Source organism: Somniosus microcephalus, unplaced genomic scaffold (genome assembly GCF_052327205.1).
Source record: "Somniosus microcephalus isolate GS21.2 unplaced genomic scaffold, FLI_Smic_1.0 unresolved_chr2, whole genome shotgun sequence".
NCBI classification, from domain to species: Eukaryota; Metazoa; Chordata; class Chondrichthyes; order Squaliformes; family Somniosidae; genus Somniosus; species Somniosus microcephalus.
In genome coordinates, this window is record NW_028225180.1 from 86,279,627 (window position 1) to 86,297,340 (window position 17,714).

The window sequence follows — 17,714 nt, forward strand, 5'->3', positions numbered from 1 at the left end:
ACCAACTAAGGAGGGACTACAGCAGAAACTGGATCTGCTAGAGTCGTTCTGTCAGACCTGGGCCCTGACAATAAACCCCCAAAAAACCAAAGTCCTTGTGTTCCAGCAAAGATCCAGACATCAGGGACTCAGAATAAATTTCACACTAGGAACAACTAAAATTGAACAAACCACTAACTACACATACTTGGGCTTAAAAATCAGTTCTACGGGAAATTTTCATCTGGCTGTGAATGAACTGAAAGAGAAAGCTAGAAGGGCTTTCTATGCCATTAAAAAATCAATCCAAATAGAAATCCCAATTAGCATTTGGCTCAAAATTTTTAAATCAGTAATTGAACCAATTGCACTCTATGGCAGTGAGGTGTGGGGACCGCTAACACAACAAGAATTTGCAAAATGGGACAAACACCCAATTGAGATCCTACATGCAGAATTCTGTAAAAGTATCCTCCAGACTCAAAGGAAAACCGTAAACAATGCATGCAGGGCAGAACTAGGCCAATATCCATTAATAATTACTATCCAAAAAAGAGCCACCAAATTTTGGAAACACCTAAAAATGAGCAACCCCCACTGCTATCATTACGAAGCCCTGAAATGTCAAGAGAGGACCATAAAGAAGAATACCCTCAGTCAACTAGTCCTGGGACTCAGTGAAGTAACTACTAACACTACCAACAATAACTAGCCCCAGGACAGTGACATCGTAGCACAGAGAATTCGATCAACACAATTGTCACTAAGCAAAAGGAAAAATATCTGTCATAGAAACAGGCCATTCGGCCCTTCGAGCCTGCTCCGCCATTCAACGAGATCATGGCTGATCATCCAAACCCTAGCAAAAGGAAAAATATCTGTCATAGAAACAGGCCATTCGGCCCTTCGAGCCTGCTCCGCCATTCAACGAGATCATGGCTGATCATCCAAACCCTAGCACCCGGTCCCTACACCGACAGCCATCCCACCCAAGCCCTATCCCCGTAACCCCACGTATTTAATCCCCCCTAACACTAAGGGCTAATTTTTATCATGGCCAATCAACCTAACCCGCACATCTTTGGACTGTGGGAGGAAACCGGAGCACCCGGAGGAAACCCACGCAAACACGGGGAGAATGTGCAAACTCCACACAGACAGTCACCCGAGGCTGGATTTGAACCCGGGTCCCTGGCGCTGTGAGGCAACAGTGCTAACCACTATGCCACCGTGCTGGGCAGAAACAACAAAAACCCAAAACAAACTCAATTGCTACTTGGCCCTAAACAGACAATACAACATGGCTGAATACCTGACCATGGTAAAGGATAGCAAACTGAGAAAAACCTTGACAATGTACAGACATAGTGAACATAGCCTGGCCATCGAAAAAGGCAGACACAGACAGACCCAGCTGCCAAGAGAGGACAGGATATGCTCTCACTGCAGTCAGGGAGTGGTGGAGACAGAGATGCACTTCCTCACAGCTTGTGGAAAATATCAGGGCATCAGGGAGAATTTCTACCCAAAATTCACAAAAATATGCCCTGAATTCAGAAATTTGAATGACGACCAAAAACTCCCATACCTACTAGGGGAACAGAGAAATTGTGTAACCTTAGCGGCACACTATGTTACAGCTTGCCATAAACAGAGGGACAACCACTAAATATAAGAAGAGTATATACAAATTATACAAATGTATATTTATACACTCAGGGATATATCTGTTTATACACTGTATGGATAGATCTGCGTTTATGTGTTCAACCATAAATGTTTTTCGATGCTTTGGCAACATAAGATGTACCTTGTCATGCCAATAAAGCGATTTGAATTGAATTGAATTGAGAGAGAGGAGGGGGAGAGAGAGGGAGGAGGGGGAGAGAGAGGGAGGAGGGGAGAGAGAGGGAGGAGGGGGAGAGAGAGGGAGAAGGGGGGAGAGAGAGGGAGAAGGGGGGAGAGAGAGGAGGAGGGGGAGGGGGGAGAGAGGAGGGGGAGAGAGAGAGAGGAGGGGGAGAGAGAGAGGAGGGGGAGAGAGAGAGGAGGGGGGAGAGAGAGAGGAGGGAGAGAGGCCCGCTAAATCACCAAAGCTACACTAAATGGGAAAAACACACAATAGAAGCCCTACATGCAGAATTCTGCCGAAGCATCCTTCGCACCCAAAGAAAAACGCCAACAAATGCATGCAGAGCCGAACTAGGCAGATACCCACTGATAATAAACATCCAAAAACGAGCACTAAACTTCCTAAATCACCTCAAATCTAGCTCCCCAGACACCCTTCATTTCAAAGCCTTTCAGACCCAAGAGCTAAACCCAGAAAAGAGTCCCCTGAGTCAGCTGCTACTGAAACTAAGTACTCAGCCGGACCCTGACCAGCCCCAGACCAACACAGCCGTCCAAACACCAATCCGAGTGAACCAAATCATTAAACAATGCAAAGAAACCTACCTGGAACATTGGAACAAAATAACCGAAAGCCAAAGCAGATTAGAATGTTACCGGGCCCTAAAAAGAGAATATAAACTGGCAGACTACCTCACGACCATCAGAGACACAAAACAGAGACAGACCCTCACCAGGTACAGACTAAGCGACCACCAACTGGAAATTGAAAAAGGCAGATACAAGAAATCCTGGCAGCCTAGAGAGAATAGAATATGCGATCAATGTCTGGCCGGCGAGGTTGAAACAGAAATGCATTTCTTCCTAAAATGCGAAAAATTCAACACATCAAGAAATATATTATTCAACAAGCTAAGCCAAACAACCCCAGATTTCAAGGAATTGGATGACCTGTCAAAATTGAGATTAGTCCTGGGAGAAGGAGACAGACCATACCTTGGGGCCAAATATGTAACAACATGTCACAACCTGAGGACTGTTTAAAATTAAGAATGTTTAAAATTAATATTGAACGTACCAAATGAAGTAGAAAGACTGTTTAAAATTAATATTGTTTAAAAGTAATATTGTATGTACCCAACAAATGTCAAATCGATTGACACCTACAGAATGTTGGAAAACTGTACCTTTTTGCTATGTAAGCTTTGGCAATATGGTTCTCTGTAAACTTTCATGCCAATAAAGCATTTGAATTGGAAATTGGAATTGGAGAGGAGGGAGGAGAGAGAGAGGAGGGGGGAGAGAGAGAGAGGGAGAGAAGAGGGAGAGAGAGAGAGGAGGGGGAGTGGGAGCGAGGGGATGGGGAAAGAGAGAGAGACGAGGAATGATAAAAGTCATCGCGGGGGTTTGAATTTCCCGCGCGCTCTCGCCAGCTTTATGAATGGAGCCGGGGCGCTGTTGAGCTAGTGGCGCACGCCATTGGCTGGCGGGGGGGAAGCTCCCGCGGGGGGAGGGCGCTGATTGGGTAGCGAGTGGGTCGCTGGGAGACGGTCGAACGTTGCCATTGTGTAGCGAGCAGCGAGCGAGCCCAGCCAGCGAGGGGGAAAGTGACGGGAGCGATTGAGCGATTGAGCAGGAGGTGAGCAGAGCCCTGGGCCATTCACCCCGACTTCACACCCGCTCCCTCCCTGCCTGCCCCCCGGATCACCGTGTGGGGCTTCAGTTGTGGGGTTTAACCCGTTCTATTGATATTTGTCCCTCCAAGCAGGAAGCAGTGAGTGTTTTTAGTGTGTGTGTGTACTTGTTACATGAAAGCTCCTGTTGTTTTTTTGTGTGTGGCTAAATTGTCTCAAATATTCGTTACACTGCTTTGTATTTAATTAGTGCCCAGTTGATCTGCTACATTTTATCTGCTTTGTTTCCTGTTTGTGTGAGTCTTGAGATGGCTTGTTTTTTTTTTGTTATTTTAAAACAGCAAATTGTGCTGTGGGTTTTGTGTCATTGCCTCGGTTCCTCAGCTCTGTTGGCGGGGGTTTTTTTTAGATTCGATCACCATTTTGTCCTTCTTTTGTGTGTGTGTGTCACACAATCGGCCATAAACGTTGGAGAGAGGGGAAAGATTTTGTGTCTCGAATGTGTGTTTTGATTTTGCGCTTTTTTTCCTAGTCTCTTGACAGACTCTTAACACTTTTCAATAACTTCTGTTGGGTTTGCACGCGGGTGCAAAGGAGAATTTGGAACCGATTTGAAATAATATTTAAAAAAAACAAACGGTTTATTCCACAGGGTGTCCATGTTGTGCTTTTTTTTTGTTGTTCATGGGCTCCGTTTTTGAAATAGGGGGAAAAGACAGGTTGGAGAACGGTTGGAGATTCGCCTTAAGCCGTCCCAGGTTTTGGTTCGGTTTCACTCTTGAATCGGTGGGTTGTGTGTTTTTTTCTGAACGGAATATCTAAATCTTTATTCATGCAATAGGATTAACATTTATTTTGCGTGCTTTAAGAGGCGGGGTGTTTTTTTTCCGCGCTCTCTCTCTCTCTCTCTCTCTCTCTCTCAAGTTTAAATGTCTTGTGTTATCCTGGCTCCCTGCACCAGAGGTGGATTTATTTTCCTCGGATGAGGATTTTCTTGTTTTTTTGTATTTCTCTCTGTGTGTGTGTGTCTTGTGTTTTTGTTACTGATTCTATCTCCGCCCCACGTGGTTGGCGCAAACGGCGCGGATTTGTAAATTTCAATTAAGCTGAAATTGAACAGGGATGGATAGGAGGAGGGAAATACACTGAATTTTTTTTTACCCAAGATTGGCGGGATCGTCCAGGGGAGGGAGGGAGGGAAGACAGGACCTTTTTGGGGTTATTTTAGGCCTGTAGTTTTTCAATAATCTGTAATTGATCGAGTGGATTGAATGTTTGTAGATTTTCAGAGAACGAATGCTGTTTATTTTTAATTCCAGGATTATTTTATATCACTTGTTTCAACTAACTTTTTTTAATTTCGCATTTATTAAACAATTCAATTATCGCTTCTGATTTTTTTAAACCGCGTTTATCGCCAGATCTGTTTTATATATTTTTTTTAAAACACGAATAATCACTAAATCAAAAAATAGGTAAACAAATGGTTTTAGGGAATGTGGTCAATTCGGATTAAATCGGGATTCGCGTGAGATGAGTTGAACATGAGATTCCCCCATTTCAAGGGGGGCTAATGTATATTAAGCTGGATAGATAAACGGCGGGAGGAGCTGGGGTGGTTAAACATCTGGAGTGTCTAACTTGAAGCGGGAAATATTTCCACACTTGCTGTTTTGTCTTAAACCGCCGTTATTGCCGTGTTGGCTGCCCAGGTGTGTGTGTGTGTTATGTCCAGTCCACCTCTGGACAGCGGCTGTGAGCCCCTCGCTTAAGAACAGAAGGGGAGTGTTATTACAGGAGCTGGATGTCACTGTGACCTGTGCACCAGATTAAAGCTGGATCAGGCAGGTGTGAACGGGGATTTAGATTCCTTTTCGGTTTATCGTTGTGTTTTTTTTTTTGGTGTAACTCCCGCACAAGGGCAGGTGTGGCTTTTTATGCTCACTGGACTGAATGATGTTGGCTCTGAGAGTGGCACACTGTCTGTATCAAGCACTCCCAGGACAGCTACACCATAGTGCAGTTTTGGTCACCTTACCTGAGGAAGGACGTTCTTGCCATGGAGGGAGTGCAGCGAAGATTCACCAGGCTGATACCTGGGATGGCAGGAATGACGTATGAGGAGAGATTGTGTCGATTGGGCTTATACTCACTGGAGTTTAGCCAATTGAGAGGGGATCTCATCGAAACCTATAAAATTCTGTCAGGTCTGGACTGACTAGATGCAGGAAGGATGTTTCTGATGGCCGGGGAGTCCAGAACCAGGGGTCATAGTCTCAGGATAAGGGGTAAGCCATTTAGGACTGAAATGAGGAGGAATTTCTTCACCCAGAGAGTGGTGAACCCGTGGAATTCTCTGCCACAGAGGGTGGTGGAGGCCAGTTCATTAAATATATTCAAGAAAGAGTTGGATATATTTCTTGAGGCTAAAGGGATATGGGGAGAAGGCAGGGACAGGGTACTGAATTTGGGTGATCAGCCATGATCTCATTGAATGGTGGAGCAGGCTCGAAGTGCCGAATGGCTGACTCCTCCTATCTTTTATGTTTCTATGTTAGATACACAGTAAAGCTCCCTCTATATTGTCCCATCAAACAATCCCAGGGCAGGTACAGCACGGGTTAGATACAGAGTAAAGCTCTCTACACTGTCCCATCAAACACTCCCAGGGCAGGTACAGCACGGGTTAGATACAGAGTAAAGCTCCCTCTACACTGTCCCATCAAACACTCCCAGGGCAGGTACAGCATGGGTTAGATACAGAGCAAAGCTCCCTCTACACTGTCCCATCAAACACTCCCAGGGCAGGTACAGCACGGGTTAGATACAGAGTAAATCTCCCTCTACACTGTCCCCTCAAACACTCCCAGGGCAGGTACAGCACGGGTTAGATACAGAGTAAATCTCCCTCTACACTGTCCCCATCAAACACTCCCAGGGCAGGTACAGCACGGGTTAGATACAGAGTAAAGCTCCCTCTACATTGTCCTCATCAAACACTCCCAGGGCAGGTACAGCACGGGTTAGATTCAGAGTAAATCTCCCTCTACACTGTCCCATCAAACACTCCCAGGGCAGGTACAGCACGGGTTAGATATAGAGTAAATCTCCCTCTACACTGTCCCCTCAAACACTCCCAGGGCAGGTACAGCACGGGTTAGATACAGAGTAAATCTCCCTCTACACTGTCCCCATCAAACACTCCCAGGGCAGGTACAGCACGGGTTAGATACAGAGTAAAGCTCCCTCTACATTGTCCTCATCAAACACTCCCAGGGCTGGTACAGCACGGGTTAGATACAGAGTAAAGCTCCCTCTACACTGTCCCATCAAACACTCCCAGGGCAGGTACAGCACGGGTTAGATACAGAGTAAAGCTCCCTCTACACTGTCCCATCAAACACTCCCAGGGCAGGTACAGCACGGGTTAGATACAGAGTAAAGCTCCCTCGACCCACCTGTCAATGTGCTGTAAACATGCAATTGTGCCCCCTATATGTGCAGAAAGGAGGGGTTGGAGAGAACAATAGTTAGGCAACGGATGCGAGTGGAAGTAAATTTGGCAAGTAATGGTGAAACCATGATGGACTAGCAACCCAGAAGTTGGGAGTTGAAATCCCACCATAGCGAGTTGTGAAAATGAATTCAATAAATCTGGTCATTTGTGGCACCAGTCTGGTGACCAAAACCCAACTGGGTCACCCGTGTCCTTCAGGGAAGGGAACCTGCTGCTCCTGACCAGTCGGATCTACGTGTTGACTCTTAACTAGGCGTGGACAATACGAACCAAAGGTTTGGGAGTGACCTGTCTCCCGGGGAAAGAATCTGGTTCGATGCTGGCTTTCCGCCTGGTATCTCCTGGCCGAGATCAGGATAGATCCTGGCCAACTCCGGGTTACCCTGTGTCGCTTGTTTACCTGGAATCGCTGATTCTGGCGCTGAATTGGAGCTTGCACATCACTGTGGTCATTCTCGGCTGTCAAGATGACTGTTCTGTGAAGAGAGAGGCAGCGCAGCTGTTTGTCTGGTTGAATTCTCTGAGATTTTCTGGGCACTCCCTCTACTTAAACCCCACTTTTATTTCAACCTTCGCCGGGGTGCAGGCCCATTGCAACCAGCTCAATCACATCCCCTATGTGGATATACTTCGTCTGTGAGCCCACCAACTGGCCAGGTATTTCACCAGGAGGTGCAGCCCAGCCCAGTTTGTCCCCTTTTCCGGCTCAATTGGGGCTGTTTTTGGACGGCTATTTCGATCTGTTTTTTTTTCAAGAACGATTTTCTCTTTGCTCCCCTCTCAGCCACCCGTGTAAGTCTCCACCTGCCATCTGCTGGCTAAGAGGATAAAGCTGGCAACCTGCTCCTAAGCCACTGCGGCTCAACAACCTGTTAGCAGGTGGTTTACTAGGCTGGGCCGTCGATACCCTTTGTATACTTTATTTTCAGTTCCTGCTCCTGACCCGTGCTGAGGTTTAATGCGGGGGGGCACCGGGCACATTCTGGTACCTCGCATCACGTGGTCGTTCATGTGCGGGCCCAGATGGTGAGCACACCACCAACTATTTAAACACGTGGAGCCCGTGCATGGCGACCGAGGGCAAGGGTGATTTCCTTGGCTCGCTTCAGCTAACTCCACATGGACTGAAGGACTCACTGGCAGAGTTAGACCACAAGCTCTCCATTGACAGAGACCCTGGGTGCCAACTCTGCCAGCGACAGAACAGAATCGTGGGACTTATTCAGTCATCTTATAGAAACATAGAAGATAGGAGCAGGAGTAGGCCATTCGGCCCCTCGAGCCTGCTCCGCCATTCAATGAGATCATGGCTGATCATCCAAATTCAGTACCCTGTCCCTGTCTTCTCCCCATATCCCTTTAGCCTTAAGAAATATATCTAACTCCTTCTTGAATATATTTAATGAATTGGCCTCAACTGCCTTCTGTGGTAGAGAATTCCACAGGTTCACCACTCTCTGAGTGAAGAAATTCCTCCTCATCTCTGTCCTAAATGGCTTACCCCTTATCCTTAGAGTGTGACCCCTGGTTCTGGACTCCTTGGCCATTGGGAACATCCTTCCTGCATCTAGTCTGTCCAGTCCTGTCAGAATTTTATAAGTTTCAATGAGATCCCCTCTCATTCTTCTCAACATGAGCGAATACAAGCCCAATCTCTCCTCATACGTCATTCCTGCCATCCCAGGTATCAGCCTGGTGAATCTCCGCTGCACTCCTTCCATGGCAAGAACATCTTGTGTGTCTGTTGCGTGTGAGGGCAATGCTTAGATTGCCAGTGTTCTCGCCGTGAGCTCTTTGAATTCCCATTGTGAAGTCACTGAGCTGTCCCCACTGACATCTGCCTAACTCCAGCTTCTCAAATTTAGAGATCTCCCACTCTACGACCATCTTTTCTTTCCACCAACCCAAGGTGCTGGGGTACGGTTTCATGCGCCAGTGGCCCCTGGTACCTCGCTCACCATTGTGGACAATCTTTTGGTGCCAGTCCAGGCTGTTTTGTGAGACTCCTCCCCCACGGGTGCCCGTTACCTGTGGAACAAGTGTATGTTTGTTTGCATTCCAGAGAGAGAGGATGGTGATGGGTTGGCGCAGTGTATGGCGTGTGTGCACAAGGGATCCTGGCACAAGCCCAATCAACGTCCAACCTCAACCGATTGGTTCGGCCCCATTTGAGATCTCTGGATTGCCGGTGGCCACCTATGACACAGCACTGGACGGGGTTGTGAGGGGCTTCGAACTCCCGCCTGTCCTTCTCGCTGTGATCGGAGTGAGTTACACAACAGTGGAATTGGATTTTCCGATGGGAGAGATGGGGAGAGCTTTGGGATTGAGGCTCTGGGGAATGTGGTCTTTTTCTCTGCCTGTTGATCTTTGTCGTGGCCAAGTCCATTTAAAGCCTGTTCTGAGTATCCCATCATGGTGCAGTGGGGACATGCACTCCCAGATGTGACATGGGGCCAGACAGATCAGGAAGTTCCCAGGTTTGAACCCTGGTCTGTGGCTGAGTTGGCCGAAATACAGCCAGGATCAGTGACTGTGATGTCTGCCACAGTCGAATAGCCTGCCAGCACATTCGATCTGGACTTGTGCTTGAGCAGCGGCCACTTGGGTGAGGTAGCAAGGTTGGCAGATGCTTGCAGAACCCATATCCCAGCGATGCTCTTGTCTCCCGGGGAGAAAACAGGGACAGGAAGCAGTTGATTTAATCCTTCATCTTGTGAGACTTGCGTCAGAAATGAGCTGGAATGTATTGGAAGCATGCGCACTGCATCTGTACCAAGCCATCCGGTCCAACAACAACTTGCATTTTATACAGCGCCTTTATAACGTAATAAAACGTCCCAAGGCGCTTCACGGGAGTGTCGTAAAACAACATTTGACCCCGAGCCACATCAGGAGATATTAGGACAGGCGACCAAAAGCTTGGTCAAAGAGGTCGGTTTTAAGGAGCGTCTTAAAGGAGGAGAGAGGCGGAGCGGTTTAGGGAGGGAATTCCAGAGCTCGGGGCCCAGGCGGCTGAAGGCACGGCCGCCAATGGCTGTGATTAAAATCAGGGATGTGAAAGGCCAGAATTGGAGGAGCGCAGAGATCTTTAACAGTTGACTTGAGGGTGGAAAAGTCATTAATTAGTTTCGTAATTAAAAAAAAAAAAAAATCACACCGCAAAGTTGCTGCTATTTTTGATTGTAGATTAGAGAGAGGAGAGGAACTTGTACAAGTATCCTTTTATGTCAGGGGTGAGGGTGGGAGGCTGCAGGCTGGGAGGAGTTTCTGAGCCTAACTTTGCAAGGCAGCTCATTTATTACCAAATTAAATGTTGTGGTTCGGTGGGGGGTTGCTGGGCCGTGCACGGCCCACAGGGAGGGAGATGGGTGGAGAAAAGTAACCTGGGGAGTTGTTGCGTTGACTGTCTCCGCCCTTTACCCCGCCCCAACTGCTTTCCTACCATCACCACCTATTTCTTCTCCTTTCTCAAATATATTTTGTGCTGATGACGAGATTTAATAGAACGTTCGAGAAATAACTGGCCTTCCTTTTTAAAAAAAAAAAATCTAGCAGCGACAGTGGGACTCCTCCCGGTGGGTGGAGATTGAATGAAAACCTGGTGTACTGCTCACGGTTTTATCTATCCCGAACCTGTGGAATATCCGAGCTGACTTGCAGCTGACGAGGGGTTTGCGCCACGTGTTTAATCTCGGTTGATGCCGGAAAGTTTGCAGAGGCCCGCTCTGAAATGGTGGCAGTTTAAGGTGGGAGATAGATGCTGGTTGTGTCTGTCACTGGGCCCCCCCCCTTTCCGGCTGCTACTTCCTCCAGATGTTTATCTTGATCTCTCGACGCAGCCTTGCTGTCGAGTCTGATCGCTGCCGATGGTGGCAAGGGAGCATTCAGCGCCAGGGCTGTGGGTTGCCCTCTTGCTTGGGGTGATGAGCAGCATCTGACGTTTCTTGTGGTTTGCTTGCTTGCTTTTTCCAACCAAAAAAAAATTACATAAGCTACTGGTTGCACCTGGATGAGTGCTTGGAATTTTGAGGCAGGCCGATTTTTCTGAAGGAGATTGCTGACTGACTGGGGTGTTTTGGGATGTTGCTCCGCCTTGTGGTCACCATCTTTAAGCCTCCTGCAGATGAAGTGACCAATGTGTTCCACAAGAATGGCCCGCTCTCCCTGGGCGCTGGCTGTGTGCCATTACTGAGCCTGACGGTGTTGGGGAACCGGATTAACATCAGTAGAGATGCCGTCTGGATCATGGGTGCGAGGGAGCTGGATTAGAACCACAGAAATTTGCAGCATAGAAGGAGGCCATTTGACCCATCGTGTCTTGAGCTTACTTTCCAAAGCGCATTCCAAAATTAATCCACCTGCATCTTCCTCTGCTTCACATATTTATCGAATTCTCCCAATTTATCGTTAATTCTCTCGTGTTTTCCCCCATCAAGGATAGTAACATAGAAGATAGGAGCAGGAGTAGGCCATTCGGCCCCTCGAGCCTGCTCCGCCATTCAATGAGATCATGGCTGATCATCCAAATTCAGTATCCTGTCCCTGCTTTCTCCCCATATCCCTTGATCCCTTTAGCCTTAAGAAATATATCCAACTCTTTCTTGAATACATTTAATGAACTGGCCTCCACCGCCCTCTGTGGCAGAGAATTCCACAGGTTCACCACTCTCTGGGTGAAGAAATTCCTCCTCATCTCTGTCCTAAATGGCTTACCCCTTATCCTTAGACTATGACCCCTGGTTCTGGACTCCCCAGCCATCAGAAACATCCTTCCTGCATCTAGCCTGTCCAGACCTGACAGAATTTTATAAGTTTCGATGAGATCCCCTCTCATTCTTCTGAACTCCAGCGAATACAAGCCCAATCGACACAATCTTTCCTCATACATCATTCCTGCCATCCCAGGTATCAGTCTGGTGAATCTTCGCTGCACTCCCTCCATGGCAAGAACGTCCTTCCTCAGATAAGGCGACCAAAACTGCACCCAATACTCAAGGTGTGGCCTCACCAAGGCCCTGTACAACTGCAGCAAGACATCCTTGTTCTTGTACTGGAACCCTCTCGCTACGAAGGCCAACATACCATTTGCCGCCTTAACCGCCTGCTGCACCTGCATGCTTACCTTCAGCGACTGGTGCACAAGGACGCCCAGGTCTCTCTGCACTTCCTCATTCCTTTTTACAATCCGTCTGCAACTGTAAGGCGAGTTCAATTTTATATAAAACAAAGAGTTAGAAGGAAGTGCAGTGCCTGAGTGTTGCGACTGGGGAGGGATGGCTGGAAGCCAGTATTGTGGGCGAGGGAAATGATGCTGACTCCTCGCTGGAGCACAGTTCCTTCCAGTGCCTTGTGCAAGTGGCCATTCTCCCTATGCATAAGCCTGGACAGTGTTGTTGTTGCCTCCTGGTGTCTGCATCGGTGTGCTACCCAGCGGCGCTTGCTGGGGTGCCGTCGGGTATGGGGACCATGGATGGTTATTTGCCCCTCCTTTTTCCTTCCCTTGTCACTTGCAGCCACCAGATAGGTTATCTCGGCGCGGACTGGAGATTGATTCTATGCCCTCCCCGATCTGCGTGGCTTTTCTTTCCAGACAACAAAATGTTCTTGGCTGGTGGCTCAGTGAGCTGAACCACGGGGCCCCAGCTCTGGTCGCTGGCCTATGCGTGTTAGCGGGCTGGAGGCCAAACTCTGGGTGCTGGGGGCTTTGCCCTGGTGCAGTGGGTCCGCAGGGAGTGTGGCTGTCGAGCCTGCATGGAGGTCTGTTCTTGACTTGAAAGAGTAATTGCGCGATGTTATCGCTGAAAGCACTTGCATTTCTCTAGTGCTTTTCACCGTCTCAGGGCAATGACGTACTTTTGAAGTGTAGTCACTGTTGTAAAGTAGGAAAGCGTGGCAATCAATTTACGCACAGCAAGCGTGCAGATGATGCTGAGACACCTTGCGACATACTATGATACATACGTGTGTGTATTAAATGCATTTAGAACCACTCTGTATTACACGCGGTGGTTTTGAAAGGAATGCAGACGTCCTTCCTGCAAGGGCTCGGTGAAACTGTCATTCTCTAACTGGCACCCCTCTTGTGTTTAGGAAGCTGTGCCGTGTACTGAAGGTGGAACATGGCTCGTACCAAGCAGACGGCTCGTAAATCTACTGGCGGGAAGGCCCCCCGTAAGCAACTGGCCACGAAAGCAGCGCGCAAGAGTGCGCCGTCCACCGGAGGCGTCAAGAAGCCTCACCGTTACAGGTGAATCATGTGCTGAAAGTGCTTTATTCTGGTGGGCGGGGGTGGGGGGGTGGGGGGAGGTGGGAGCCTGCGTGCGGATGATGATGATGAGATAATTAGCTCCGCTCCAGTGGGTAGGAGAGAGCCACCCCGCTCCTGATCACTAAGGGGACCCCCTGCTGGAATTCTCGGGTGAGGACAAGGTTGGGCTTGACTGCAATGCCTTCTGCAAACAAAGCCTGTTGACACTCTCACTAAACTCTTACCCCTGCCACAGTACCGAAACGGCTCTCGTCAAAGTCACAAATGACACCCTTTGTGACTGTGACAAAAGTAAACTGTCCCTCCTTGGCCGCCTTGACTTCTCTGCAGCCTTTGACACGGTTGACCACTCCATCCTTCTCCAACACCTCTCCACCGTCGTCCAGCTGGGTGGGACTGCACTCGCCTGGTTCCATTCTTTTCTAATCATAACCAGAGAATCACCTGCAATGGCTTCTCTTCCCGCTCCCGCTCCATTACCTCTGGTGTCCCCCAAGGATCTATCCTTGGCCCCCTTCTATTTCTTATCTACATGTTGCCCCTCGGCGACATCATCCTAAAACACAGCCTCAGTTTCCACATGTACGCTGACGACACCCAGCTCTACCTCACCACCGCTTCTCTCGACCCCTCCACAGTGTCTAAATTGTCAGACTGCTTGTCCGGCATCCAGTTCTGGATGAGCAAAAGTTTTCTCCAATTAAATATTGGGAAGACCGAAACCATTGTTTTCGTTCCCCACCCACTGACTCCATCCCTCTCCCTAACATCTGTCTGAGGCTGAACCAGATGTCATATTTGACCCTGAAATAAGCTTCCGCATCATAACAAAGACCGCCTACTTCCACCTCCGTAACATCGCCTGTCTCCGCCCTTGCCTCAGCTCATCCACTGCTGAAACCCTCATCCCTGCCTTTGTTACCTCTAGACTTGACTATTCCAACGAACTCCTGGCTGGCCTCCCACATTCCACCTTATGTAAACTTGAGGTCATCCAAAACTCGCACCAAGTCCCGCTCGCTCATCACCCCTGTTTTTGCTGACCTACATTGGCTCCCGGTTAAGCAGCGCCTCGATTTCAAAATTCTCATCTTTGTTTTCAAATCCCTCCGTGGCCCTCGCCCCCTTCCTATCTCTGTAATCTCCTTCAGCCCCACAACCCCCCTGAGATATCTGCGCTCCTCTAATTCTGCCCTCTTGAGCATCCCTGATTGTAATCGCTCAACCTTTGGTGGCCGTGCCTTCAGCCACCTGGGCCCCAAGCTCTGGAATTCCCTCCCTAAACCTCTCCGCCTCTCTCCTCCTTTAAGACGCTCCTTAAAACCGACCTCTTTGACCAAGCTTTTGTTCACCTGCCCTAATATATCCTTATGTGGATCGGTGTCAAATTTGTTAAAATACTCCTGTGCAGCGACATGGGCAGTTTTACTACGTTAAAGGCGCTATATAAATACAAGTTGTTGTAATGAAAGGCCACTTGGATGAGGTGCTGTCCCCTCCCCCTGCCCCCCCACCCCACTCCTGCGAAGCAGCTGCCAGAGTCCTTTCTCTCGAGGGTGGTGGGGCTGGGGTCACCCGGAGAACCGTTGCCATGTCCTGCGCGGTGGGAATCGGGTTTCGATTGAGTTGTTTTCTAAAGCTGGCGCCTGCCGTTCTGTCTTGTTTCCAGGCCCGGGACCGTGGCCCTGCGAGAGATCCGCCGTTACCAGAAATCTACTGAGCTACTGATCCGCAAGCTGCCCTTCCAGCGCCTGGTGCGCGAAATCGCGCAGGACTTCAAGACGGACCTTCGCTTCCAGAGCGCGGCAATCGGCGCCCTCCAGGTACGGACTAAACCACCAATGTAGGAAGTGGGGCCGCCCCTCTCCAGGTGAGCCTCGCCCCCCCCGGGTACTGGGTTCAACCTTCCCGTCGTTAGTTGGAGGTGTGGGCACCTGTGGGGAGTCTGACCCTTGCAACTCCCTGCTGCATCGCCAAGAAAACCCCACATAGAGGTCACGCCCCTCCTCGGGTGTGGGCCAGGCCCAGGGCTTGGGAGTGGGTTAAATGTGTTGTTGACCAACCAAGGATGAGGAATATGGTTGAACTCTTGGCCTCCTTTATTTGACAAAGCCTATTGGAGATTAACTGGATTCAGAGGCTTTTAATGAAGCCCTTTGGGTGATTTTCCTCCTATTTTCCCAAGTATCCGGTTTTCCTTGCCCGCCTGGCGTAGCAGGACCATATTCCTTGCCTCCCACACTGGCAGGGCCTGCTGGGTCTGACTCTTCGCTTTGGTCTCCTTGCGGGAGATGTCACAGCTTATGCTTTCTGCCACTCGGCTGGGAAACTGAGCAAACAGAGGGAACCAAAGCTGTGGGCGTCCCTGTGTGCCCCCCCCCCCCCACCCCTTCCGCAGTGTTGGGCATTCCCGGACCATCCCTAGGTTTCAAAGACGAATCTCACTTTCCAGCAGCTCCTGCTGCACGTTTAGATGAAATGTTGGACTTGGGCCATGAGTGCAGAAGCTGCTTTTGGTTTTGGTCCACTCTGGTAGTGCCACTTGAAGTAATCCTGTTGACGACCGAGATGCTCAGTTGGGAATGAAGCTCACCCAGCAGCAACAGCTGCCTAGGCCATGAGGGGGCGAGGGGTGGGGGGGGGAGGAGGTGTTTGAGTTGGGTTGGGCTGTAACTGTTCCATGTTATTTTTCAATGCTATTTCTAGCCCAGCTGTTTTAATCTGAAATAGTGCAGAGGCTGCCCCGCTTCAGATACGAGTCTGAGGACCCCGTACCGGTCTGCAGGGAGCGGGTCGTAGTTCAGGACCCACTGGGTTACAGTAATGGAGTAAGATCGCTTTTTTTGGTTTATTACATGGGTTTCTGGGATTCTCCCTCGTTGTGTGGTCCTACAAATCGCCGGCCTTGGGCGTGATGCAGTGGTACGGTCGAGGGCATTGGGCTGATGTCCGAGAACACGAGGGTGGTTGCTTGTTGCCATTGCAACAGATTACCGCTGCGATACTGAGCCACGCGGGCTCATCTCCGGCATCCAGGGCGCTACAGATGACCTCGGCTGGTGCCCCCTGGGCTTTCTCCCCTGGCTGGAGAGTCTAGAACCAGGGGGCACAGTCTCAGGATAAGGGGTCGGCCATTTAGGACTGAGATGAGGAGGAATTTCTTCACTCAGAGGGCGGTGAATCTTTGGAATTCTCTGCCCCAGAGGGCTGTGGAGGCTCAGTTGTTGAGTATATTCAAGACTGAGATAAGAGTTTTGGACTCTCGGGGAATCGAGGGATATGGGGATCGGGCGGGAAAGTGGAGTTGAGGTCGAAGATCAGCCATGATCTTATTGAATGGTGGAGCAGGCTCGAGGGGACGTCTGGCCTACTCTTGCTCCTAATTCGATTGGGTTTATATTCGCTGGAGTTTAGAAGAATGAGAGGGGATCGCATTTAAACTTATAAAATTCTAACAGGACTGGACAGACTAGATGCAGGAAGGATGTTCCCGATGGCGGGGGAGTCCAGAACCAGGGGCCACAGTCTAAAGATAAGGGGTAAGCCATTTAGGACAGAGATGAGGAGGAATTTCTTCACCCAGAGAGTGGTGAACCTGTGGAATTCTCTACCACAGAAGGCAGTTGAGGCCAATTCATTAAATATATTCAAGAAGGAGTTGGATATATTTCTTAAGGCTAAAGGAATCAAGGGATATGGGGAGAAGGCAGGGACCGGGTACTGAGTTTGGATGATCAGCCATGATCTCATTGAATGGCGGAGCAGGCTCGAGGGGCCGAATGGCCTACTCCTGCTCCTATCTTCTATGTTTCTATGTAATTCTTATGTTCTTGTTTATACACTGTGTGCTGGATGGGCTCGTCCCAGGACAGCCCTGAGTTGTGGCCTCCACTGGGCCAATGGCGTCACTGAAATCATAGAAATTTACTGCACAGGAGGAGGCCACTCGGCCCGTCATGTCCGTGGAGACCCTGTTGACGAAGATGGTTTGTTTTTCGATTATATAAGATGAGTCGTCCACTTCGGTAGGAAAAACAAAAAAAGCAGAATCGCAGAAGGTTAGCATGCAGGTACAGCAAGCAATTGGGAAAGCAAATGGTATGTTAGCTTTTGTTACAAAGGGATTAGAGTATAAGGGTAAAGAAGTCTTGCTACAGTTATACAGGGCATTGGTGAGGCCACACCTGGAGTACTGCACAGTTCTGGTCTCCTTACCAGAGGAAAGACATATTTGCCTTCGGGCGAGTGCAACGAAGGTTCACCAGACTGATTCCTGGGATGGGGGGATTGTCCTAATGAGGAGAGACTGAGTAGACTAGGCCTATATTCTCTAGAGTTTAGAAGAATGAGAGGTGATCTAATTGAAACTATAAAATTCTTACAGGGCTTGATGGGATAGATGCAGGGAGGATGTTTCCCCTGGCTGGGGAGTCTAGAACCAGGAGTCACAGTCTCAGAATAAGGG

At 49.1% G+C, this 17,714-nt stretch overlaps 1 protein-coding gene across 4 annotated transcripts in view; it reads left to right on the plus strand.

Annotated features, from left to right (window-relative positions):
• Positions 1–17,714, plus strand: part of LOC147092946 (histone H3.3A) — a 40,411-nt gene that overhangs the window by 18,029 nt on the left and 4,668 nt on the right. The window contains exons 1-3 of one of the 4 annotated variants that reach the window (XM_085976275.1): positions 3,339–3,466; positions 13,072–13,228; positions 14,919–15,072. In XM_085976275.1, coding sequence (XP_085832401.1) covers positions 13,101–13,228; positions 14,919–15,072 — 282 coding nt within the window. In that variant the 5' untranslated portion in view covers positions 3,339–3,466; positions 13,072–13,100. The other 3 variants (XM_085976276.1, XM_085976278.1, XM_085976277.1) reach the window with 3 other exon arrangements.